General features: G+C 41.8%; 2 protein-coding genes across 3 annotated transcripts in view; one reads left to right on the top strand and one right to left on the bottom strand.

Moving 5' to 3' along the window:
* Nucleotides 1-268: 268 nt before the first annotated feature.
* Nucleotides 269-11,765, bottom strand: LOC135483707 (INO80 complex subunit E-like). 2 transcript variants are annotated; one of them, XM_064764704.1, is made up of 9 exons: nt 11,657-11,765; nt 7,350-7,448; nt 7,004-7,074; nt 6,173-6,286; nt 5,246-5,354; nt 4,215-4,277; nt 3,607-3,697; nt 2,939-3,135; nt 269-1,414 (listed from the first exon to the last, which is right to left on the bottom strand). In XM_064764704.1, the coding sequence occupies exons 2-9, from the start codon at nt 7,425-7,427 to the stop codon at nt 1,412-1,414; spliced, it is 726 nt and encodes a 241-aa protein (XP_064620774.1). In that variant the 5' UTR covers nt 7,428-7,448; nt 11,657-11,765; the 3' UTR covers nt 269-1,411. The 2 variants fall into 2 exon arrangements, with proteins under 2 accessions (XP_064620774.1, XP_064620773.1); XM_064764703.1 differs by having other exon boundaries at nt 2,958-3,135.
* Nucleotides 11,766-11,819: 54 nt separating this feature from the next.
* Nucleotides 11,820-25,320, top strand: part of LOC135482687 (serine/threonine-protein kinase ATR-like) — a 66,337-nt gene continuing 52,836 nt past the window's right edge. Inside the window, exons 1-11 of the mRNA XM_064762944.1 lie at nt 11,820-11,895; nt 13,251-13,435; nt 13,941-14,123; nt 18,710-18,880; nt 19,655-19,761; nt 20,320-20,405; nt 20,602-20,722; nt 21,986-22,116; nt 22,544-22,856; nt 23,956-24,035; nt 24,638-24,743. Of these exons, the coding sequence (XP_064619014.1) occupies nt 13,279-13,435; nt 13,941-14,123; nt 18,710-18,880; nt 19,655-19,761; nt 20,320-20,405; nt 20,602-20,722; nt 21,986-22,116; nt 22,544-22,856; nt 23,956-24,035; nt 24,638-24,743 (1,455 nt within the window). The 5' untranslated portion in view covers nt 11,820-11,895; nt 13,251-13,278. The remainder of the gene's footprint in view (nt 11,896-13,250; nt 13,436-13,940; nt 14,124-18,709; nt 18,881-19,654; nt 19,762-20,319; nt 20,406-20,601; nt 20,723-21,985; nt 22,117-22,543; nt 22,857-23,955; nt 24,036-24,637; nt 24,744-25,320) is intronic.

The raw sequence follows: 25,320 nt of genomic DNA, 5'->3' as shown, positions 1-25,320 counted from the left end.
CAAATCACACCTGGGAGACAAGAACCGGATGAAACGACATGGGTCTGGTTGTTCGAAATTAACTTTTTAACGAACGCTGGAGTGAACTTGGCGTGACCTCCTTCAGTTAAGCCCTTAGACTTAATGCCAATGGAAGATGGCAATAGCATTAATGACAAACATTAGAACGACCGAGCCCAGAATCCAAGAATGTTCTACAACCATTGAAGAGTACAGAGGCATTTCATAATATGACAACATACTAACTACAATGTTTTTAGATCTTCAGTTTATTTCATTTCCTTACAAAAGTATACAATACACTGTAACACTCAGTGCTGTTAAAAATCTGAGACAACTTTCTAATAGCTCTATCATTTCATGAGAACTGTTGACAAGTGTTCTTGCCACTTCATAATATAACCGCTGTTCAGGCTGGCATCATTGATTGCCTATGAACGATTACCACTCCTTGTCCATCCAACAGACTATTACCCCTGGAGGGCCTGCCACCCGTGAACCGGAGGAAAAACACCAGGTCAAAACATGTAGTTACAAGGCTGTCACTCTACTAATGCAGATTAAGCTAAATGGAAAATTCCTTCAGCCTGGAGGAAAGATGCCACTACAATATACACCCCCTGCAGATTTATTCTTTATTCTTCATGTCATAGTAGGCCACAGGACACACCCTGTTGCCATATCTGCTTGATGACCAGCTACAAGTTGAGATTGTATGAGGATTCAGAGACACTCATTCTCTTTCAATCTTATTGTTTGACAGTACCATTTCCACACATCCTGTTTCCATTTTGATATTATAACATCAGTCTAACAACACTTAAGTTACTCATCAGTGATAGAGGGGGATTTAGAGGGGAGGGGAGTTAACCCCCAGCAACGATTTTACAGGGTGCCTCTCTCCAAGAAGTCAAGGACTACTTTTGATTTAGCCTTACATGTAGATGCCTGAAAAAAGCCTAATTGGCACAAACATTTCCAATTTTTTTGGGTGAGGACCCGCAACCCCTCATTTCCAACATCACATCATGAGGGCTGGTCTAGGCTTGGCTGTGCTCCCCTTTCCAGCTTCTGGATCGCTACTGCTTATATTCGTTCTTGAAGGTAAAAATTACTCCACCCATTCCTGACAGTAACTGCAATGTCCAACATCAAAACGAGACTCTCCAAGAAGCTCACTCGCAGATCTAGAACTGATCATATCTACGCCTCATCCTGAATTCTTATGCCAAGCTCAGAAAGTTCATTTATCCGTCTTAGTCAAAACAAACACAACTGGTGGCAGATCGTAACAGCACATGCAATTAGTCATTGAAACACGTTATTTTCACCTCAGCCTTGTCGACTGATGGCCATCTTTCACTTCGGAATGTCTATTATTAGCTCCTTGCCTCTCGGATCATCTTCATCCTCACTGGAAGAAAATTGGAATGAGTTATTTTTAATGGTACGGCTTCAGCTTATGAATACTGTAAATTTGACTATTTTTTAGCTTGATTAGTGAAAATCTCTTCAAGTCTGTTCGTTAATTTTGTACTTTTTATTACAATTTCCAACTAAAGCAGAACCTCCCTATTAAGGACACCCTTGGGACTGACAAATACTGTCCTTAATAGAGATGTGTCCTGATTAGGGAGGTTTCCGTTAAGGGAAGTTCCAGTGTACATCATTCATGTATCTATAGTCTATTTCATGAGAAAACGGACTATACAATATAGGTCAATAATCTGATATCTTCTTTGACCAAAGCTCTATTGACTCTCTATGTTTGTATGGTAGGACCTCTCTATTAAGGATACCCATGGGACTGACAAGTGCTCTCCCTAATAGAGAGGTGTCTGGTTAGAGAGGTCAAAATAAATGGAAACAAGCAATTTTGGACCTGAACTAAAAGGATCATGAAGGTTAGTTAGGTCTTGTCATACAATATTCATGTATTGAGTTTCATTGGAAAAATTAGCTTCCAACCATTTTGCCATTTTTAAAAATGGCTTGGAATTCAACTGTAAATGCATTGGAAAAGTTTGGATATTTTTTATCATGAATGTTTTACTGCTGGCCTGAATGCTCTGAAATTTGGAGGACAGGTCAGCGCTGGATGTTGCGCATGTCTGTGATGAAACTCTTCATAAATATGAGTATGACTGCTCTCAGCAAAAATGAACTTCTACAGAAATTGGAATATGATTTAGAAATATTCTGACATACACCCAGAGGTCTTAATATCATGATGGGTATTTCAACATGCGAAATTCACATTCAAAATACACATATCACTTTCAAAGAGAAAATTATTGGTGGAAAGTCTTGGCACAAACACAAAAAACTGTTGCCTCAGACTTTTATTGAAAATCCACAGAATTTCACGCCATTGGTGACTTTAGTAATTTTTTATAACTGCTTTTACAATACTCTCTGACATGGTATGAGGCATGGTGTCAGATACTGTTTTTGTCGATGTGTTTGACTGATACAACAACATTATTTCAAATAAATACATGGTAAAAGTGGTCTTTTTTCTTCAAAATTTTCACACGGCTCATCAAGAGTAAATAATAACATTAGAAATTACAATCTGTCAACTGAATTTGAATTTACGGGAGATTGTCTACAGTATATTTGCCCTCAGTGGCTTCTTCAGGACTGACATTGTTCTCATCCGATCTTACAACTTCCTGTGAGGAGACTGATAGTCCTTACAGTCTTGTTCCATGTGTAGACAAGTTAAACCACAAATCACTGTGTCTATTGGAGTTGGACAATTATGAACAGTACACAATCTCCAGTAAATTTGAATCCATTGACCGAGCTGAATTTTTTCTAATGTTATCGAAAAACACCTGGATGACCAAAAGAATACACCAGTACAAAACTAAATAAGTCCAATGGGTTACAATGAGAATATTTCCAATCACTTTATAATTGAGAAGAAAATTACCTTGATCCGTGACACTAACCTGTCTTGATTTGAATTGTCATTGCTGAAGATATCGAGCGGTAGTGAAGCACCTGCTTTTTCTATGTTCATAATTGGCTTCTTAGAATCTAGGTGGCGCTCGATTTCTTCCCGTGACATTGGGTCGACGAAGAGTGATGACTCGCCGTGCGGCCGTTTGCCTTGAGATCGTGATTTATCTGGAGAAAGAGCAACGGGAGTTATCAGATGATGTCGCCTGATTCTGGCGGATTGTGAATTTGTGATTGTAATGAGGAACCTACACAACAAAACCTGCCAATAGGGGGCCCTGCAGGCAAGTGGACCATGGTTGTAATGAGAAAGCCATTTCCCGGGTCAATGATTATTGAATATTTCATCCCTTAATTACTCTACATGGGGAAATAGCACCAAAAATTTTGTTTTATTGGTTCTTAATTCTATTTTGATGAGTTTTAGGGAGAAAATCAACAAAACTTAATTTTAATGGAAAATGCACTGGAAGTGTACCTTTTAGTACTGGTGCTGCCATCTGGATTTTTAGTTCTGCAGGTTCCTAATTTTTCCAAATAAAGACTATTCACCAAATCTATAAAAATAAAACGCCTGAGAAAACTTGGCGGCTAACAGAACAGGTAGCACCCGACCTACTTATTTTTGAATTGACGCACCTGACTTTGAGCCTTTCTTCGCTGTTTTTGGTCGCTTCCTAGGTGGCTGACCAGGACCAGGGTTGGCTTGATCAGGTAAATTGGCAGCTCGCTAGAAAAGGAGTCGTTCTATCATTTTATCGATGTATGCATAACAATGGTATCGAGATCAACAAAACTTATGATTTTTCCTTTAACATTGAATGGTATGACAAAATCTCTGTAAGAGAACTGTTATTCTAAAACACAATTAAATGCAAAAAACAACACAACTTCTAATCAGTGCAGTACTTGTAGGTAAACTCCTCCACAGTTTCTCATTACTTAACCCTTTCACTGGGCCATCTTTTGATGAAACAGTGGAATCTCCCTTCGCGGACACCTCTCTTTTAAGGACAACCTCTCTATTAAGGACACCTGTTTTGGTCCCAAATTGGTTGTTTCCATTCAATTTGACCTCTCTAATCAGGACACCTCTCTATTAAGGACATCACTTGTCAGTCCTGAGGGTGTCCTTAATAGAGAGGTTCTACTGTACTTCTAAATGGGCACCAAGCATGCCAGCGGTTATTAGAAGAACGTGTTCTAAAAGCCGGGAAAGAGCCCATGCAATAGGAGGCGACACTTACCAAAGCTGACAACTGACTCGCAAGCAGTTCACTGGTGGTTGGTGCCGCACTAACATTCGAACTCTGAAATATGAACGAAACACTTGGTAACACACCCTGAAAATAATTCTGATTCATGCAGTTAGTTCTTGAACAGAAGTTGGTGATCTTGTCCATACACAAACATGTACGCCGTTCGTTAAAGGTGTACACCGTTCGTAATTACTTGTGGTCCAAATAGAAATCCACTATTACACAATGCCGTAGTGCAGTTATTATGAATACGAATTTGTTGAAACTTTGCATTTTTAGTATTTGTGTACATCAGTCTCCAGAAAGGCAATGCTGAAATTTTTATCTAGTATGTTTTACGCAATTGAAAATTTTCAAATTCAATAACAAATTCAACATTTTTTCAACGAACAGCATTGACCTTTAACAAATTGAAATTTGTAACTGAATTTGAAAATTTCAAATTGCGTAAATACGTACTGAATATAAATTTCAACATTGCAGTTGTGTACAAGTAGACACATACAAAAAACAAATTTCAGCAAATCTGAATGCGTGGTAACATTGTGTATTTAACTGCATTTCTATTTTCAACATTCACCAGTATATACAAATGGCGCACTCCTTTAACATTGTTAATGGAGTTGGTCATTTCTATTTAAAGGCCTACACTGTTCCTTAAAAATTTGAAATTTGTAATTGAATTTGAAAATTTTTAATTGCATTTTATACTCAATGGAGATTTTAATATAGCTGTTATGTAAACAGTTATACAAATACTTATATATACCAAGTTTCTGCATAACAACCGCACTACGGCATTGTGTAAAACTACATTTCTATTTTCCTGGACCACCAGATATTACGAATGGCATACCCCTTTAACGTATCAAATACAACAAGCTTATATCATGTTGGTTGGAATTATCAACACTTTGAATTTCTATACTCTGCCATTGGTAACGGACATTGAATGCCATTCAGTCGAATAAATCTATTCAAGAAGGCTCTATTAAATAGAAAAATAAATTGATACTTGCCGAAGACATTGCCTGCTGTGACAGAGCGACTGAGTAAGGTAGGTGGCCAAGCAATGCAGCTGTGTTTTCATTCACCATGGGCAGTTGACGGAAAGCATGAAGCTTCTTCCTGCATAGACAAAAAGATAGATGAAAAAGAGGAATTTTTAGAGGCAGTTTTATCATAATAAGTATAGATGGCTACACTTTTGAATAGTTTTGACGGTTCCGATTAAAGTAGGCTCCACTGTTCGTTATTGGTATTGACTGTAAGCGCCTGCCGAAAAATGGCTGCTGAAAGGGTTCAGGCACCAGGATCTCATGAAAGGGACCACACAGCCCAATATTTCACCCTCTATTTCGAAGACAAATGTTACCTGGTCAATTTCAACATGTTAAAAAAAGATATAAGCGAAGTTCTGAGCCAGCTATTGCCACAGTCTGAACGCAAGTTTCTTGGTTTATACTACGATAATAAGTCCCTCTTATGCCTATTGAAAATTTATGCTTGTATCTGACACTGTAGTGTAATGGGTTCATCTTGTCTTCACTTAGGTTGTGGCATTTAGTGTAATTCGCTTCAGACAGATGGTGCAATTGCTCAAGCTCAAGCGCAGCCATCTTCCTCCCTACAATTAACACGTTCCATTTTTTATCAAATTACAGTAGAACCTCTCTATTAACTTAAGGACACCTTCCGGACTGACAAGTGATACCCTCAATATGGATAGGTGTCCTAATTGGATAGGTCAAATTGAATGGAAACAATCACTTTGGGACCAAAACTAGTATACTTTTGTACACTAAGGGAGCTTCCACTGTACTTCAATTCAATATATCATGACTAACATGTAGAGGCCACAATACCTGTGAAGCCACTGTGTTGTGACACGAGTCAATGGTTGGCAAGAAACTCAGGAATATCAAGTAACCAGGTTCATATGCTACCTTTTTGGTGGTCCATCCCTTGCTTCAGCTTCACTGTCACTAGACGCTGTTGCATCAGAATCACTCGACGACTCATCTGGTTTCTCGTACTGCAGCAATCGATCGAGTAGGAAACTGTAGAAAAAGATATCATTGGATTACCTAACTTGTTTGGAAATGAGGTAAGGCTATCCGGGACTGCCTTTTGTCTCACCAAAACCGTGAGGGTGGAGCTAAGATGTAGATCTGATCCAAGGCGGGGCCGAAGTTTTAGTCCACATTTTTCCTCCACCCAAGCAGTTTTGGTGAGACAATCAATACCGACGGCGACGGTGAGGTATCAATTTCTATTGTAGAAAATGAAATGTCCTGGGGACCTTGTGCTCACCTGGGAATCATTTGGTGGTAGATGAAATGATACATTGAGGTTAAATTGACTTTTTGATGTGACAAATTGCGGCACTATCAATGACACTTTTGTGAACTTGACAACTAGGTCAAAATTGACCTTAATTGGGTCAACTTGTACAGATGCCCAATAGGTGTCTCCATATAAAATTTGAAGAACCGTGACAAATAGTAGTGAAACATACCAACTTCAGTGAAATTTTAGAGTTTGAACGCAAAGGGCCTTCTGGCATTTTATCTTGTTTTTTGGGCTAACGTCAATTAACACTTTTCAAAAAGCCATATTTCATAAGTTTCACAGACTTTAAATGCACTTTAAGGGATTTTCAAGTCGTTGGCGTGCATTGTATGAGGAAAATTTCTCCCCCATTTATTTTTTAATTTGTCAGCCCCCAGACAGTGCTGTTTTAAACTTGTCGGCCGGAGATTGCTGTCAAACCATACCTTCTGTCTCTGGCAACTTTCAACATCTTTCTCTGGGCTTTTCGAAGTTCATCCACAAAGCTCTCCTGTTCCTGTAAAATAGAAATAATATTATTTCAGCATTTCACTCTTCTAGGGATCATCTCAAAACTGTTTCTTTGCAAACTTCTTCGGTTTTGACTATATTGTGATAATCTCTCAGTAAATGGACAAGAACATTACCAGATATTCAGTTGCCAATCATACTTGTTACAAACGATATGATATAAAGAAGTGGACACAAACTCTTCAACGAATATGGTAACCTGATTTCAGAGGCATATACGAAGAGTGACGAGTAACACTACTCTTAAAATTGTTATCTTACATAAATGAGAAATCGAAGTTTCCGCTTCAAAGCCTTGTATTTCTGTTTGTAGTCGATTTCTGTTTGCCCTGGCTGCATGGCTGAGTTGAGTGTGGTCACCTGAAAAATATGATTTTCCAGAAACATTTCAATGGAGGGTCTACAAGTCCAACAGGCATTTACAGCAGAATGTTCAAACAGTCGACATGTACATGTAAGTTGCAGACCTTGATGCTTGTCTGATGTGTCTGGGTACCCAGCTTGCAGAGATGCCCATGAATGTTGAATCCTACTGCCTTGAGGCCGATGGCCAGGGAGTTGAGCTTGAACAAGAATGAGCAGGCCAAAAGCTTGGGTAATAATAAAATGGCAAAGAGCTTGTGACTGGAATCATGGGTATTGAAGATGAATGCTACTTATGCAGTTGCTGAACAACATTATTATTCATATAAACAAAGCATCAATAAACAAGGGCAGGGTATTCAGGAAGACTGAAGAGGGGGTGGTACAACTAACCCCTTACCCTATCCTCCGCAGTCCTCTAATGTGAAAAAATTATACCATGATTACTGACCTGCAAGTGCATCATTAAACGCGTCAAATAATGTTGTCTACATTAACAGAGCCATAGTGGCAGGGCAATATTGCAATGCCCATGATCAGCCTGCCAATTGCCCCCCCTCTCCATCCACATTTTAGCGCTTATGACTGCAATTTGAATTGATACCAATATGTCAGGTTATGCCGGGCATAATGCTGTAGGAAATAGACATTTCGACAAGGTTTGTTTGGGAGCTAGTCAGTCATGTGTTTCACCTGGAACAAAGGGTCACCGTGGCTTTTGGCATTGTCCGAAAAGTATTTATCTTGGGTTAGGCCTTTTGACAAATATGTTCTGTCTGAGTGTGCGCATTTGTTTTGTTTTGGCTCTGCAGAGTCGCAGGTCTTTAAGAGTCATTTAGTTGTCTGTGTGCAGTGCTACTGTCTGACAACAAATTCAATACTGACAATGACAACAAATTCAATACTGACAACGAATCCATCTCCTCTAAAGACTTTGGGCTTCTCTCTGTAGGCCTACTGGTATCAGGCTGTTTCGCTGCATTGCCAGTTCGCTACCAGTCGTTTCGCTACATGTGGCGGTCGTTTCGTTACATGGTAGGTCATTTCGCTACATGGGTGGAGTCGTTTCGCTACATGATGGGTACGGTCGTTTCGTTACATGGAGGACGTTTCGCTACATGGGTGGAGTCGTTTCGCGACATGGATGTAGGTCATTTCGCTACATCGTAGGTAGTTTCGCTACATGGGTGGAGTCATTATTTTTACTCTATTTTACCCTACTATAATTCCCGGTGGTGACTACAAATTTATTATAGCACAGTTTGCCGGTAAAAAAACTTATACGGTTTGATGGCGCGCAAGGGGTTCTTGTTGTCCTGGCCTGGGTTAGGCCACATAAAAAAAACGGCCAAGAACAATATGCTGACGACCTCTCGGCCTGGTCGGCACACCGATGTCAGCACGCTGCCCAAACGCTTATCCAAAAACAGAACGATGACATTGCTACATGGAGCGACAAGTGGCGAACAACATACAATGCCGACAAAACCCAGTTCGTCGCAATGTCGAAGAAAAAACTCTACTACCCCGCATTCATACATGTTAAGGGTCAACGAATTCACGCGTCATCATCCGCAAACAACCTTGGTGTCATCATTGACAATAAACTAACTATGTCCAAACATTTCAAAAAAGCGTGTGTCGTTACTAAAAGCAGTCGCCGGTACTTTCGATCACCCCCGTGCTCCGCCTAGTGTCACCATTAGCATCTACAAAACAATGATTCGTCCAATCATGGAGTATGCTCCCTTGGCGCTGATGCTCCTAAACGATAAACAATTTGAGAAGTTGGACTCACTACGTACTCGCGCCTACAAGATTGCATACGGCATTCCAAAATCGATGAACGGTAATCATATAAAGGACTCCATGCAATGTGAATCACCAAAATCGCGCATAGAAACTCTAGCCAAAAAGTACATTGACAGCGATAAGCGCGCCCCGAGTATTAGAACTCTCATTGACTCAACGAAGAACAAAATGCCGCTCAGGATGTTACATCCTCTGTACTCCACCCCCATCGGTAGGACCTTACGTCTATGAACACTGAACTCTAAGCCAGGGCTACGACCCAGGCTCCCACTAGTAGACTTTGATATTTCGAGCATCGTACCGTCACAACCTCAGCACCGCCGAGTATCATGCAACTATTCATGATATTGTAACTGTCTGATTTGTACATTAGTGTATATAAGTTGATTACTCTCTTTTATGCTGTATTTAATGATATATTTGTGCTAATGATCAAGTATTCAAGGACAGTAGTCCTGTTAATCTGCCAACATAATCATGTACGCATATTGATCAAACACCTCGTGTAACAGTTGTATCGTGTCGACGCCTGAAGACAATGTAAATTGAAAAGGGTCTAGCAATAAATACTTTAACAACAACATCATTCCGCATATTGTCAGCATCATCGAATTGACATAGTCTGTAGTGGAGCCCAAGAGAAAGCATGCCGAAACGAAATTCCTATCCCTGTGGAGATTGCAAGCGACAATGCATCACGGACGTGATTTTTTGCGAGGGATGCTCGTTGTGGTTCCACGCTAAGTGCCAAGGGCTTCCGGGACCTATCTTCGAAGAGTTAGGTAAGTTGCCACTAGAGTACTGGTGTACGAGGTGCGTTACGTTGACCTCGGACCCAAACGCGTATAATTTCGGCGCATCTCTTCAGAGATTTTTTATTGGCATCACCCCTGACCTCCTGAGGGCAGCAGCAAGACGTGAGCAAATTCTCCTGCGCCGAAATGTCGGCCCGATTGCTGTACCGCCCCAAGGCTTTACTGCTATGTACCAAGAAAACGTACACGCTATCGACACAAACGCACAGCGTATCTTGGAGAAGAGTGGGGGAGTGCGAAACAGGCTACCTGTCAGCATTCCTGGTGATGGGGATTGTCTCTATCACGCGGTATCAGTAGCGCTCTGCGGAGATACGAGTCTATCTAAAACCCCCGAGCTGCGCGTAAGAACGGCCATTGAGTTAATTCTTCACCGCGATTTCTACATCAAACAGAATGTTGATCCGGTATGGGACGCGCTCACCCAAAGTTTTGATGACGCCTGTTCTGACTGCCTCCGACGCAACGAATCTTCCGCGTGGTGTTTTCACGCTCTCGCCTCAGTGGTCGGCCGCTCGATCGTATCCATGTATCCGCCAATGAATGGTCATATGGACCCTGCTGTACGCTGCCTCAGCACGACGTTTGTTCCGCGAACTTCAAAGAACAGGGGAACGAATGCTGCCATTCACATCCTCTGGTCCTCTGGAAGTGCTGCGTTTAATCGCGGAACATGGACTCCCAGCCATTTTGTGCCTCTCCTAAAAGTTGACAACAAGCGAAAAGGAACCTTGGTCCACGACGAACAGCCCAACAAGCGCAAGCGCAAAGTGATGACATCAAGTCCGACTACTGCTGACCCACCGGCACCGCCAACGATTGACATTTCCGCCGTCTCTGACCCCACCGCCGACATCGGTGTGCCGACCAGGCCGAGAGGTCGTCAGCATATTGTTCTTGGCCGTTTTTTTTATGTGGCCTAACCCAGGCCAGGACGACAAGAACCCCTTGCGCGCCATCAAACCGTATAAGTTTTTTTACCGGCAAACTGTGCTATAATAAATTTGTAGTCACCACCGGGAATTATAGTAGGGTAAAATAGAGTAAAAATAATGACTCCACCCATGTAGCGAAACTACCTACGATGTAGCGAAATGACCTACATCCATGTCGCGAAACGACTCCACCCATGTAGCGAAACGTCCTCCATGTAACGAAACGACCGTACCCATCATGTAGCGAAACGACTCCACCCATGTAGCGAAACGACCTACCATGTAACGAAACGACCGCCACATGTAGCGAAACGACTGGTAGCGAACTGGCAATGTAGCGAAACGACAGTAAACCGGCCTACTCACTCACAGGAGTTGGTTTGTCATCATTGTCAAAACCTGCATCACTCCGATCGCATGTTGTCGTACCTCGTCGCCTGTTTTGGCGACGATCCAACTAGTAGAGTAGGCAAGGCACATGCAATGCATCATTGGCATTGCATGCAATATGCGTGCATGCATACATTCAAATTGTAAATTTGTATGTCATGATGAACGACGATGTGCCTGGTTTTTTTGGCGTTTGCCTTTGCTTTAGGACTTGTGCTTGCCTTGACTTTGCCTGTTTTGACGGGATACTTACTAAAGACAAGTCAAACCTTGCAAAATATTTCTAAATGTGCCGTAAAAGCATTAAGCGGGCTAAAATTTTGAGAAAATTAATTTTTTTTGCTTTGTGTCCACCATTTCTTATTTTGGAGCTCTTCCCCTCGAGAAACGCTGTCGGAGGTAAGAAAGTGAGGAAAGCGGCACGAGATGAAATCAGAATATGAAAATATTTCGTTTTTACATGATTTTACTGTGATATATATTCGTTAAAAGGTTAATTGCTGAATTCTTTATGAAGATGAGATGTTGGAGAATCGAATAAAAGCACTGTCATTGACTTTTGAATCTGCATGCATGCTGAATTTTATCAATGATTTCCTGTCAAAATTGTTCTTGTCAAAAGTCAGAAAAAAACAGGGTGTTCCAAAAAGGTGCATCATCCTTACTCTTTGGCCTACGTTCTATCTGGAACACTTTTGTTCGGGTCAATGCATTTTTTCAGCATCGTAGAAATTCTCTCTAAATTTCATGAAGCTCAAACATGAGCCTAACTACAGAATAGCCGGGACAGTAGTAGCTCTGTACATTATGTACACTCTGTCCCTCTGTACATATGTACACATTCAGAGTGTCCCGGGTATTCTGCAGTTGCTTCCAAACATGTGAACTGCAGGAGAAGGTATGTCTCAATCGTTGATAATCCCCCATGCCAATTGCCATGGCCCAGTTTAGCCTACCCTAGGCCTAGGCCATTGCCGCCATACCCTTCTTGATAAACAAATTCTAATTTTAAGTTGAATGTGATCAAACTACGTTATTTCCAATCAGGGATTGTAAGTTTTAACTGTGTGTTAATTGATGGTGAGAAATTCTTCACACTACGTCCAGGAAAAGATTCGACAGAAACGGAGAAAGCAGAAGTTGATGATAGCACCACGTTGGTCTTAACTCTTTCAGTGCCCAGGATTTGGGCACTTTTGGGCATTGTCACTACCCAAAATCTCACAAAAATAATTGAGATACACTCATCAAAATTCTTCAAAACCTTTGTCTTTACCTCCTGTTTCAATAAAACAGCAGTAATAAGTAGGGGCATACTAGGATTATGTTCTAAATTTTTTTGAGGGAGTGGTATTTTTGGCCGATTTTCACCATTTTTCACCTAAAATGAGGGGTGGCAAACCCCACCCCACCCTCTCAGTCGAAAAAATTATTCAATTTGGACGCCCCAGGCCAGAGAAACCATATGAACCACATTTGAGTAGCTGGGGACATCTGGTGTCGTCTGGAGGAACTAAAATACCTTAATATTTAGGACGTACATGTACGTCCTTGGCACTGAAAGAGTTAAGAACCTCAGCCAATGAAAGTTGTTTACCAAATGACAAAATTTTTGCTTGTTGCATGAGCTGATGAGTGATACTGTATGACGTGCCCTGAAATTTTGAGATGGATTTGATGGCGCTTCCAGTCCTCTGTGATAAAATTGCCATGTCAATGTCCAAAAATCTATTGGACATTTGCCAATGGTGTACTAGTATTTTGCCCCTTTAAAATGTCAGTAGGTGTGCCATAGTAACTCTGCATGTAGTTATGATTATGATTATGAATCTTTTTATTATTTTCAGGAAACGGAATTTACTAAACAGCACAACTATGCCAGAGATACAGCTGGTGGATATTCTTCAGGAACTTGGAGAGGGCGATAATGATGACCCCAGCGATACACCAGAGATCAGGAAGGAAAAAATATGCAAAAAGCGGAAAGCCATCTGTAAAATTATCAATTCGCTTCTTTTGGATCTTGACAAAGGTATTAGAACATGAACATTTAGACTGTTCTAAAACATTGAGTTGAGAGCTGAGCGTCAACTAGGACATTATTAGCTCTATAAACAATATTGGGCGATTGTAATGTAAGTAGGAGGAAACCGGAGACCCTGGAGGAAACCGACTCTGTCGAAGAGAGTCGCCCTCTTTGTCACATGAGCATACTGGGACCGACCGGGAATTGAACCCGGGACCCCAGAGGTGACAGTCACTGATGTTACCACTGCGCCAATCAAACAGCCCGTGTCCTTTAGACTGTTTAGACTGTTGACTGTCGATTAGACTATTTCATGAAATTCATCAGTTGCTGCCTGTTGCCTACAGTGTCGTTCATGACTGTCAGTCTTGAACGCAGCAGGCTGACATGTTCAAAACAACGCCTTCTGCTGCACTACATCATTGTGTATATACCTGCATTACAATTTTTCAGACCCACGCTTAAATATGAATGGTGTACCCCTTTAACAGATTCTTATTCTGTTTTATAGTTGCCGATGATATTACCAAGCATGGGAAGTCTCCGGCAACGGAGGTGGTCCTCCCGTTCATTGGGTACTGCACCGCGACATTCCCACAGGTATTCGTGGCCACCTCTCCTCTTGGATCAGAAACGCCCGCCTTGTCCCAAATGAAATCTGAAGAGGTGTGCAGAGAGGAACAACTTTGTCATTGTAAGTTCTGTGAGCATGTAAAAGATTAGGTAATTAGAGGACCCACATAGCCCAGTTGATTTAAATTGCTGGGTTGTTCAAAACCATGTTAGTTTTTACGGACTCGTTAAGTCTTAAAGGCTTACGCCGTTCATTAGAAAAATTGTAATTGAATTTGAAAATTGTCAATTGCGTAAATACATACTAAATATAAATTTCAGCATTGCCTTTGTGTAGAGAGTTATACAAATACAGTAGAACCTCCCTCAGCGGACACCTCTGCCAGGCGGACACCTCTACATTACGGACACGTCCGGCCAGTCCCGATTTTTTCTAAGTCATTTCCAATAACAAAAACCTCTGTACGGCGGACACCTCTCTATTCCGAATTGCGGACAGGGCGATAGCCAATTTTTGGTCCAATTCCCTCCCAATTACGGACAGTAGGCAAAAACAATGGTTTCCCGCGTGCGCTTGGAGAGTCAAGTAGGCCCGACAGGTGTGATATTTGCGTAATTAATCAACGTAATTACCCCATGGCATTGTGTTTTTGTATCCTAATTAAGCCGCGGCATTTGTTTACCCATCTTTTCAACTAATCACATAGGCCTATTGCATGTATTGTGTCAACGGACACTCATAAATCCACGCGGTTTTGTCAGTGTTGCGGCGAATATGCGTTAGTAGAGAAATAAGAAAAAATTAATTATTAATCAAAGGTGGCTGATGGACAAAAATTATGGTGTTTTTTCACACATTATGACATTTCGAGGAGATTTTGCAATACAAGGGGCACCTTTTACTAGAGAGATTATTCACGCTCTGAGTTCCAAAGTAGCTCACGTCATTCAACGCAACATCACAAGCAAATACCGATCAGCCAACAGGTTTAAAGTTTCTACGCTAGACGCAAGGGCCCAACGCGCCGCGTAGCGGCAAAAAAGCGAAGCTGGCGAAACATTTATAACGGGTCACCGTCACTTATTATTGGACTTATAGCGCATTTACGGGGTTGCAACTATTTTGCTTTATAGTGTCACCAGGAAAGAAAAGCATGCGACCTAACGCCGATCTATTTGTATAAAGTGATAATCGGAAGGTATATAGTAGGAAATATCAATAAAATAATCATTCCATTTCGTCTTTTGAGGGCATTTTTGATTGTAAAAAATATATGTGTACGTCACCGTAGTCTCTGCAATGATAATTTTATCAGATCAGTCTCGCGCAAGTAGAAGTTCTTTACCTGTTAGTTCTTCACTTATTAGTCTCAACGTCTGGCGCAAAGCCAGACGTTTTCCATTACGATTTCACTACGATGTTTGACAAGAAGGAGCAGTGCGCGAGATATGCTAATGAGCAGACTTCCCTCGCTTGAGTTTCTGAAGAATGTTCCATATCGCGCTAAGCTCATCACCACTGATTATGACAGGCGTGCAACGGTAGGTATCTGCTCCCCAACTTCCACCCTAATACGGTACAATAAGTTACCATTTGATGGGAATGGGACAATGCCCTCACTGTGTATGGAGTCATAGGGATAAGAAGACATTATTCATTAGTGTTGGTACAAGTGATTTTGCCCAAAAAGCATGCGCATTCAAAAAACAAAATATGCAAGGTATCACGTACATGACCATGACGACGTGCAGAAAGTGCACTGGCCAGTGCATACCCTATGGCTATGTACTAGCAAACATGGTAAACATGAACAACATCATTATTCATCGGCAGTTCATTTTACTCCGAGCTTTTCCTGAAACATATAGCCATGATGATTAGGCCTACCATGTACCATGACCAATAACAGCACTAGATCATGTTTTATTTTGTCATGTAGGCTAGATGTCAACAAGTTCACATGAACCGTATAATCCCGCATGGCGCATGTGGGGCATGCGTCTAAACCAAAGCCCCAAAATCACTTGTTTTGGTCTATTTCAGTTTCACTTGTGTTTCCCCCGTCTCCCAGTCCATAATACATTTACAGTTTACAATCCCCGATCATGGCCCAACAAAAGGTCATCGGTTGACTAAAGGAACCCAACTGTTCAATGTATTTATAGTTGAATGCGATCAAACTACGTCTTTTCAAGCGTGGATTGTAAATTTAACCCCATGGGCCTAGGGAAGGCCCTATAACAATACTTTCGACACAGTTATTATCTCCGCTGCCTCCACCATGTTACACACAGTGCTCACTGCTGATTCTAAAATGCGCCACCTAGTCAAAACAGGACATATGTTCTTCTAGGAATAGATCTCTTTCCAATATTTCGTCATTCCACTATCGTCATCACCTCATCATACTTTCATTGACATTACAGGCACACATCCACAGAGCACTCTTCAAATCATCTACACAGTGGTTATCCAACTAGGATTATAAAGGTAATTTCTTAGCCCCGCACAGTGGGTTTCAGTCTTGATAAAGGGGCACTATCCAAGATAAAGTTACAAGAAGTAGTCAATAGGGGTCTCTCACCTCTCACTGTATGTCCACACTATTCACGCTTGTACGAGGAATACATTCAATGCTGAATCTAACAACACCCAGTGCCCTTACTCTGTATATTAGTCACTGGAAGATGGCCCATTTCACTCCTTCCTTCTACTTCACCTATAGTCTCATTGCAAACGCCTCAGTTCTATGATATCACATTCACTTTCAGCTGTCATGCAATGCAACAACTGTGCTATCTGCCATCGCACATCAACGAAGAAGTGCAGCCGCCCACATTCCACCTCACGTCTGTCCGACCAGCTGCAATCCTCGAGGACGCCCCACTGTACCACGATTTCACTACGATGTTTGACAAGAAGGAGCAGTGCGCGAGATAGGCTAATGAGCAGACTTCCCTCGCTTGAGTTTCGGAAGAATGTTCCATATCGCGCTAAGCTGACCACTGCTGACCATGACAGGCGTGCATTGGACTGGTACAGGTTGGAATTGAACATTGAATATGCTGGTGGTGACGCTTTCTGATGAGAAGTTGGTCGTGACTGATGCAGTATCCTTGGACTTGTCCACAGCATCGTTCAATCATTGCTCTCTGAGCTGCCTTGATTCTGTACTTACCCAAATACTAAGACCAAACGCCTGTTGACTGTGCTTTAAGAGAGACTGGCGCCATGCCTAGAGATATGACTGACCCCTATTGGCAAATTTGTATGACTTTATCTTGCCTACCTAGCTGCTGCCTATAGTCTCCCTTTAACTGCGGAACACTTCAAAGTCGATAAAATGCCATGTTCCACCTTTTAATGTGTTCAGACCGCCATTTTCAAAATAATCAAGTCAGGACACTGCCTTCTAGTCTCATAATAAATTTTGCTTTCCTCAATAATAACATTTCTTCTTCTTCAATGCTTTCATCATTCCAAACTTCTCCTCCTCGGACTTTTACAGGGGTACAGTCATGGCAATCAAAACCCAAATACTGAGACCAAATGTCTGTTGACTGTGCTTTAAGAGAGACTGGCGCCATGCCTAGTCTCTCTTAAAGCACAGTCAACAGACACCAACCCCCTCAGACTCAGAAACCACAAACGCCCAACCCTTCCTGCTACCTTAATACTTCTGGATGTCGACACAGAGAAAACCAAGACCTGCAAGGCGGGAACTTCAAATCCACCTCTCGGACGATTTGGCATAACCTCTCTAGTGCGGACACCTCTCTATTGCGGACACCTTGGCCCAGTCCCATGGGTGTCCGCAATAGAGAGGTTGTACTGTACTATAAATATCAAGTTTCAACAAATTCATATTCATGATAACCGCACTATGGCATTGTGTATTAGTGGATTTCTATTTAACTGGACCACGAGTATAAATATGAACAGTGTACCCCTTTAACGTGAAGATTTGAACTGAAGGATATAACGTTCTTTAGGATACCTTTAACATCACTGTTGGGGAAAACTTGGCTTTTGTTCTTTTGAACAACCGGGCCTACTACTCGACGAAATGTTCCAGTACAGTTACCAATTGATGGAGACACAAATTTGAGTTGCTAGATAGACCAGCATTGGTTTCGAGGCTCTTTACATTCTTTTACTCGATTGGCTTGGAATTTTTGATGTTGAGAAACAATAATTTTTTACCACATGTGCCCTGGTCTCCTGCATTTTTTACCCCAATCTCTCTTCTCCTTGTGAACAGCACTTGAGCTGTGTAATCAAAAATGGCATCACGTTTGTCTGTTGTTGGCTAATAAATACGCTTGTGAATGACTGAAAGGAATTCCCGTGGTGTAAGACTGTCAGTCATTTCATCGGGTGCCAGACTGTCAGTTATGAGATCCCTGGTTCAATCCTCACTGTCGGCGTATGACTCTAGGCATGTCTCTTCACCTTACATGCTTTACTCCAGCCCAGTGTATGGGTACCAATCAGAATGCTCAGATTGTAAGGCTGATTGAGCAGCTTTTCTGAACTCTACTGAAAGGTTTCAGGACAGACTTGCGTAAAAGTGTGAAATCGGATGATAACTTCTACTGTTGTTGATATCAGACGACAAACCAACACTTTAACTTTAAAAACTTTTGAAGATTATAGACAGCTCATAGTCTTGAGCGAAATGTTTATCAACCCTTTTTCCATTGCAGCATTCACCTTATGGATAATCGAGCGACTTCTCTGTATTCTTGGTCACCCCAGCTGCACGGTGCTGCACGACAAGGCTTTGAGCGCCCTGATATCCATTTTCAAGCTGCTGAGATGGAAAGAACCACACGCCTTCCTTATTTTGATATCCGAGTTGATTTCTTGCCTCGGAGGTGTGGTATATTTGGTCATCTACCATTTCTTCTTTCACACCATTCTTGTCTGCTCCATGCGATAAATTGGGTACGAGATGCGTAGCGTATACCGAAAAAATGTTGCCCCACATTTTTCACAAAATTTTCTCAAATGCTTAAAAAGGTAATGATTTCCGATGTGATATATAGTGGAACCTCCCTTAGTGGACACCTCTTATTAAGCACACTAGTTTTGGTCCCAAATTGGTTGTTTCCATTCAGTTTGATCTCTCTAATCAGGACACCTCTCTATTAAGGACTTCCCAGTCCCAAAGGTGTCCTTAATAGAGAGGTTCTACTGTATTTCCCCATTTTGCATTTCTTTCGGTTTTCCAATGCAAAATTGTTTTGGCGATTTTTATTTTCACAAAATGTACGAAAAAGTAAATACCCACAAAAATTTAGCAGTTCACATTATCAGTGTAGGCCTATTTCAAACATGATACATGCAGTAAACTAATTCAAGGCAGTGCAGTAAATCCTCTATTAAGGACACCCTTTGGGCATACAAGTGACATGAAGTTGTGCAGAAATGGTCAGGTTTGGGATGAAATTCGCCCCTAAAAGAGTTGATACGGTTGTTTGCCTTTATTTGTTTTGAAAAAGGTGCAAATGAATGAATTTGTTTCTAAAATCGTGACGAATCTCAAATTTCAAATGAAAGTTACATGTATGAGATGATTCTTGAAAAAAAAACTGTCAATGTTATCATGATTGAGTTATGTACATGTAATTTCGAACTTTCACTTTTAGATCTTGCACTTCTCTATGATCAGTTCTGTGACGATTGTGTCGTCCTGGAATCAACCATCATCAAAAGATTCAGCCCAGCTTGTCCAACAGGTGCTGCTGCAGCTAAGGTATCTTTGTTAGATTCTATGTCATAATTGCCACTCACTCTCCATCGTCATCATTACCGACGCCCTTTGGAATTTCTGCCGGAGGTATCGAGTCGACTATAGGCTACTCTCCACCTGCGGGGGGATCTTTTGCCCTGGCATAGACACTAAGGTATAAAGGACCACAGGCACAGCTTTTACTATTAGAGTTATCCGACAGACCTTCATTTTATCACATATTGAGCCTCAAACTTGTTGTGAAAAGCCAGGAATTTAGTTCCTTGAAAACCATGCCGGTTCATCTAGAAATATAATCCAGGGTTCTACCCGGGATTGAACTCTGGCCCTATTGCGTGGCACCCAGCAGTGTTGACCACTAGACTGTGGCAGGGCAGGGAGACCCCAAAATTTGGCTTCTCAGACTTGCTTAATCCTATTCTCAACTCGGCTCAATATATGAAACTTTGAAGAAATCAGACCAGTGGTGTATCCCCCAGAGCCAAATGAATTGTATTTTCATCACTCTTATTTCAAAATGTGGTACATGTATATTTAGTATTTGTGTCATATTTGTTTCAGACTAACGTTGATGATATAGAAATGTGTCAGAAACCAGTGATCGTTTCTACACCAGAATCATGCGAGTTGTTACAGATAGCTATTACGTAAGTATCATGACATGTACTTGGATTAAATTTTGCAAAGGAAGAAGTACCTGGCAACTTTGCAACCAGGAGGTCACGAAGTTGTCCCACATTTTGTGACAAGGGGTTCAAAAGTGGTTAAAACTGCGAGGCCAACAGTAAGTCTCTTTGTCTTGAGGCAGAGGATTTATAACACTTCTTTCCATTCTGATTGCAGGAGTATCTTCATGACCAATCTGACTGAGGCCTGCCAGAGTGCAGTTGCTGGCGCTAAGGTGGACCTGCTCTGGGGAGCTATTGGGTGTCAGGTAGAATATGGAGCTCCCAATGTTAAAAAGGTATGCTTTATTGGTTCACAAGATGTTTTATCTGTGAAAAAAACCTCTGAATCGTTACATTCCCAGAATGTTATGATCTAACGTCTTCCTTACCCTTTGAACTGTACTGTAGGTGGATCTGATCTGGGGAGCCATTGGGTGTCAGGTAGAATATGGCGCTCCAAATGTTAAAAAGGTATGCTTTATTGGTTCACAAGATGTTTTATCTGTGAAAAAAACCTCTGAATCGTTACATTCCCAGAATGTTATGATCTAACGTCTTCCTTACCCTTTGAACTGTACTGTAGGTGGATCTGATCTGGGGAGCCATTGGGTGTCAGGTAGAATATGGCGCTCCCAATGTTAAAAAGGTATGCTTTATTGGTTCACAAGATGTTTTATATGTGAAAAAAACCTTTGAATCGTTACATTCCCAGAATGTTATGATCTAACGTCTTCCTAACCCTTTGAACTGTACTGTAGGTTGATCTGATCTGGGGAGCCATTGGGTGTCAGGTAGAATATGGCGCTCCCAATGTTAAAAAGGTATGCTTTATTGGTTCACAAGATGTTTTATATGTGAAAAAAACCTCTGAATCGTTACATTCCCAGAATGTTATGATCTAACGTCTTCCTTACCCTTTGAACTGTACTGTATTTGGATCTGATCTGGGGAGCCATTGGGTGTCAGGTAGAATATGGCGCACCAAATGTTAAAAAGGTATGCTTTATTGGTTCACAAGATGTTTTATATGTGAAAAAACCTCTGAATCGTAACATTCCCAGAATGTTGTGATCTAACGTCTTCCTAACCCTTTGAACTGTACTGTACCCCTGGCCTGCACCTCGAAGACCGGACTGCCTGGATTCTAAACTTGGCAAAATTTTCATTGTAAAATAGCTGGCACTACCCAATCTCAGGGATGAGGTGTGCATTGGGTGGACTGCCGTGCTTGCCAGCTCATTGTTTCAGGTGTAACCAGCCAAAGACTTATAGGGACTGTGGTTGAATGATAGAACTTCGGAAAAATCTTGCGGTACGGGTTACTGTGGGCCAGCAGTAGTACGTAGCATGCAGTGTGTGGACCCTTTCACTACCGCACCCAGAAAATCCCACACTGGGTGCGGTAGGAAAGAGTTAATGAGAAAGATATTATCCTTATAGTTCACTGTGGACCTAGTTGCCCAGTTTCAGAAATTGTACAGAAAAATTCAAAATTAACGGATTCATGAAGAAAAAATTAACAAATTTTTGAATACTTGGCACACCATGGTTTTTTGCAGGTCTCACTTGATGCGATGACTATGTTGTTGAAGTACGTTGGCCTTCCATCTCCCCAGCCCTTGGATTATGCTGTGTCTTGTCTGGAGGGAATGATTGACTTCATTGTGGAGGAACAGGGCATGTTTGGAAGGTTAGACCTTTAAATCAGTGAAAACATTTGTCAAGTTTATAATGACAGTAGGCGGTACATTGCTCAGTGCAATACTAGGGCTTGAATTGCATTTTGGATATAACCTTGCTATTTAGCTAACCCCAGAGAGGTGAGCTTATCTTATGTCGCAAGGTCCGTCAGCAAGGCATGTTGCAAAGCATGTAAATACTGGAGCTGTCAACTTGAAACTTGTTGCATATGTAGCCCTTTGCCGAAAACACAAAAAGTGCTATATCTCCCTAACTGATTTTGGTCCAGTTTGATTCCTTGTTTGGCCACCAGGTGGCTAAAATCAAAAACTAAGGGCTTGATCATTGGAAAATACTTTTATCATATGTAATAAACAGTCGCTAAGGGAGGTGAGCACAATGGCCCTAGCTATTTCATTTAATCTTGTTTTTTGCAGCACAACAGATGGCCTTGAGGAGAGTTGGTGTAGCTGTTTCTCGCAATTCTTCATCGCCAACAAGGGCTTTGGAAGCAGCAACAATCTCGAGCTGTACCATTTTGAACAAATGTTGGTGTCACTGACGTCTGCTGTGGCCAGACACCGACCGGAGAAACTTTCAAATGAACTGATGGCGAAGATGTGCACGCTTGTCATGAAGGTTTGGAAGGAGATGCCGGCAAGCGTGATTCAGAGTCCCTCGTTGAAGGAGATCAGGTCCAAGTGGAGTTCACAGCTTTGTTTTGAAATAGGGATGCTTACCACTGCACAGGTGCGTATATTAACTAACCCTTTGCCTCCTGAGCAACTGCCCACCTGGGACACGAGAGCACTTTTTCCATGATTGAATTTACCTGTGAGGAACGCCGTGAGTACTCGCCATTGTGTATGTAATTCTAATGGCCGCCGAATGTTTGTACTGGCAGCACGAATCATTAGAGTAGTTACGAAAGTTGTTAGCAGATGGCAGTACTATGCATTCACTTAAAACGCTTTTTTTTAGGCGTACCCAGTACGCGTGACGTGGCCTGGGATAGCAAATTACTGCGTACGGGGTACGCATTACGTAGGCAAGGGGTTATTGTCTTGTGTAAAGTTGAGACTTTAGGCTTCAGACACCAGAGGGGCAAGATTATGTTTTACGAAGTCGTGGATAGTTGTCTCGGTATCTCTCTAGAGGGCAACACTGTCGGCCTTTTTGCTGCGGGTGACGTGCAGAGCACCTCGTGTCACATGTCCCCATCACATGCTGGTGACATGCATAGCACATCATGTCACATGTCCCCATCACATGCTGGTGACATGCATAGCACGTCATGTCACATGTCCCCATCACATGCTGGTAACATGCATGCATAGCACGTCATGCCCTGCTACGATTTCAGTCGATCAGCACTTGGCTGCAACCTCTCTAGATATGCCGAATGCACCTAGGAAACATTAGATCCTGAAACTATGGTATTATTTGCCTGTTCAGATAAAAGTAAGCAGTGTTCGGCATGTCGGGCAATAGCCGTCCACTGCTCTGTGTGGACTGGCGGAGGTGAAAAATGTCCGCCGCAAATGTCTTTTTTGGACTTGACATGGTATGACGTCATTTTTGCCAACATGGCACCGTCTTGTTTTGGCGCCAAGAACGATTAGGAAAGAAATTGTATAAAATGATATCATACAGCAATTTTTGGCATGCCATCGGATATTTCCTCACTATGTGAAGAGTCTTCAAGCTTATATCATGTGTATCATGTCAGTGTAGATGAAAGCCAAATCTTATTGACTTCTCACCATGCGTCTTCGAGATAGTCAACTTTAAATGTTCTTTTTTGTTCGCTCAATGGATATATATGTATTCCTGTTATTTTGTTTCCCAGTTCCTTGTCCCTTGTGTATGGTTTGAGCTGGACCTCGAACTTGAGGATAAGTTCTGCTCTCAAGAGGACCTTTTTGCGAAGTGAGTAATATTTGTTTAATAGAAAGTGTCCTTTTAGTTTCCTTCTGCCAGTAAGTTTGACACTGGTTTTTGCGGCTGCTTTCAGGTGGCAAAACCTTGCAGATTTCTCATGAAGTTCTGTCTAAAATATTTTAGAACTGCTAAATGACTTACTTACTTATGGCTCTTTTTCCCTAGTGGGACAGGCCACAACACGCTTCATCCAGCCTTTACGGTCTCCTGCTACCCGCTGTGCCTCGTCCCATGTCAGCCCCATGAGTTGCAGCTCCTCTGACATAGTGCTCCTCCAGGTGGCTTTGGGTCTGCCTCATTTCCTCTCTCTCTGGGGGTCCAATGCAGGGCAGTCTCTGGCAAGCTGCCTGGGTTCATCCGGAGGACATTTCTAAGCCAAGTCTGCGGCGTCTGATTACGTCGGCAAAGTCCTCTGTCAGCGTCTTCTCACAGAGAGCTTCACTGCTCAACGAACTCGTATAATCATCACGTCTTTCATGATGTCTCTATGAATTGGATGTCATTATGGTCCTCATGCATATATCTATTGAATACCAACATGCCCTTTCAAAGATGTTTAGAAATCTCCTTGCCTACTTCTACTGTTTCAGATCAGATGTGGACCCACAATCGTCAGTTGCTGGTGGAGTACTCTATCAGGAACTGCTAAGAAAGAGAACTTTTGTCCTCACGCAGTTGATGAACCTCGGCCAGAATGTACGTTAGCAAGTAGAGTTTAAATCGTTCTATACAGTGGAACCTCCTTTAGCAGATACCTCTCTATTAAAGACAACCTCTCTATCAAAGACAACCTCTCTATTAATGACACTAGTTTTTGCTCCAAATTGGTTGTTTCCCTTCAATTTGACTCCTCTAATCAGGACGCCTCTCCATTAAGGACAGCACTTGTCAGTCCCGAGGGAAGTCCGTAATAGATAGGTTCTACTGTACTTGGTAAAAAGGAGACTTAGAAGTTGTCTTTGTTGAGGAATTAACACTGCATTGGTGGATCTCTGTCCGAAAATCGAGACTGGGAAGGTGAAGCTAAATCTGAAGCCATATGTGCTTTCACCAAAGGTTTGGGGCAGAATTTGAGCTAAACCTGACGGGCTCGATTTTAGTCGAGAGACCCCACAGTGCAGAGTTGATTTCAATTCTATCATACCTTAAATTTAACGAGTTGTCAGCACAAAACAACATACTGAAAACTATATTTCACCGTGGCTGCATTCTTCCATATCTCGATTGAAAAATTGAGACCGCTGCTGGAATAATGAGGCACTGTGTATAATGA

This window comes from Lineus longissimus, chromosome 2, assembly GCF_910592395.1.
Source record: "Lineus longissimus chromosome 2, tnLinLong1.2, whole genome shotgun sequence".
In the NCBI taxonomy this organism is placed as follows: domain Eukaryota; kingdom Metazoa; phylum Nemertea; class Pilidiophora; order Heteronemertea; family Lineidae; genus Lineus; species Lineus longissimus.
This window is presented reverse-complemented; position numbering and strand designations above follow the sequence as displayed.

Excerpts from the sequence above, each read along its gene's own strand:
- LOC135483707 (XM_064764703.1), bottom strand. The coding sequence starts at position 7,427 with ATGCAGCCAGGGCAAACAGAAATCGACTACAAACAGAAATACAAGGCT. Across the intron at positions 5,355-6,172 it reads AGGGATGGACCACCAAAAAG|GAAGAAGCTTCATGCTTTCC; the intron begins GTAGCATATGAA and ends TTGTCTATGCAG. Across the intron at positions 4,278-5,245 it reads CACAGCAGGCAATGTCTTCG|AGTTCGAATGTTAGTGCGGC; the intron begins GCAAGTATCAAT and ends TTCATATTTCAG.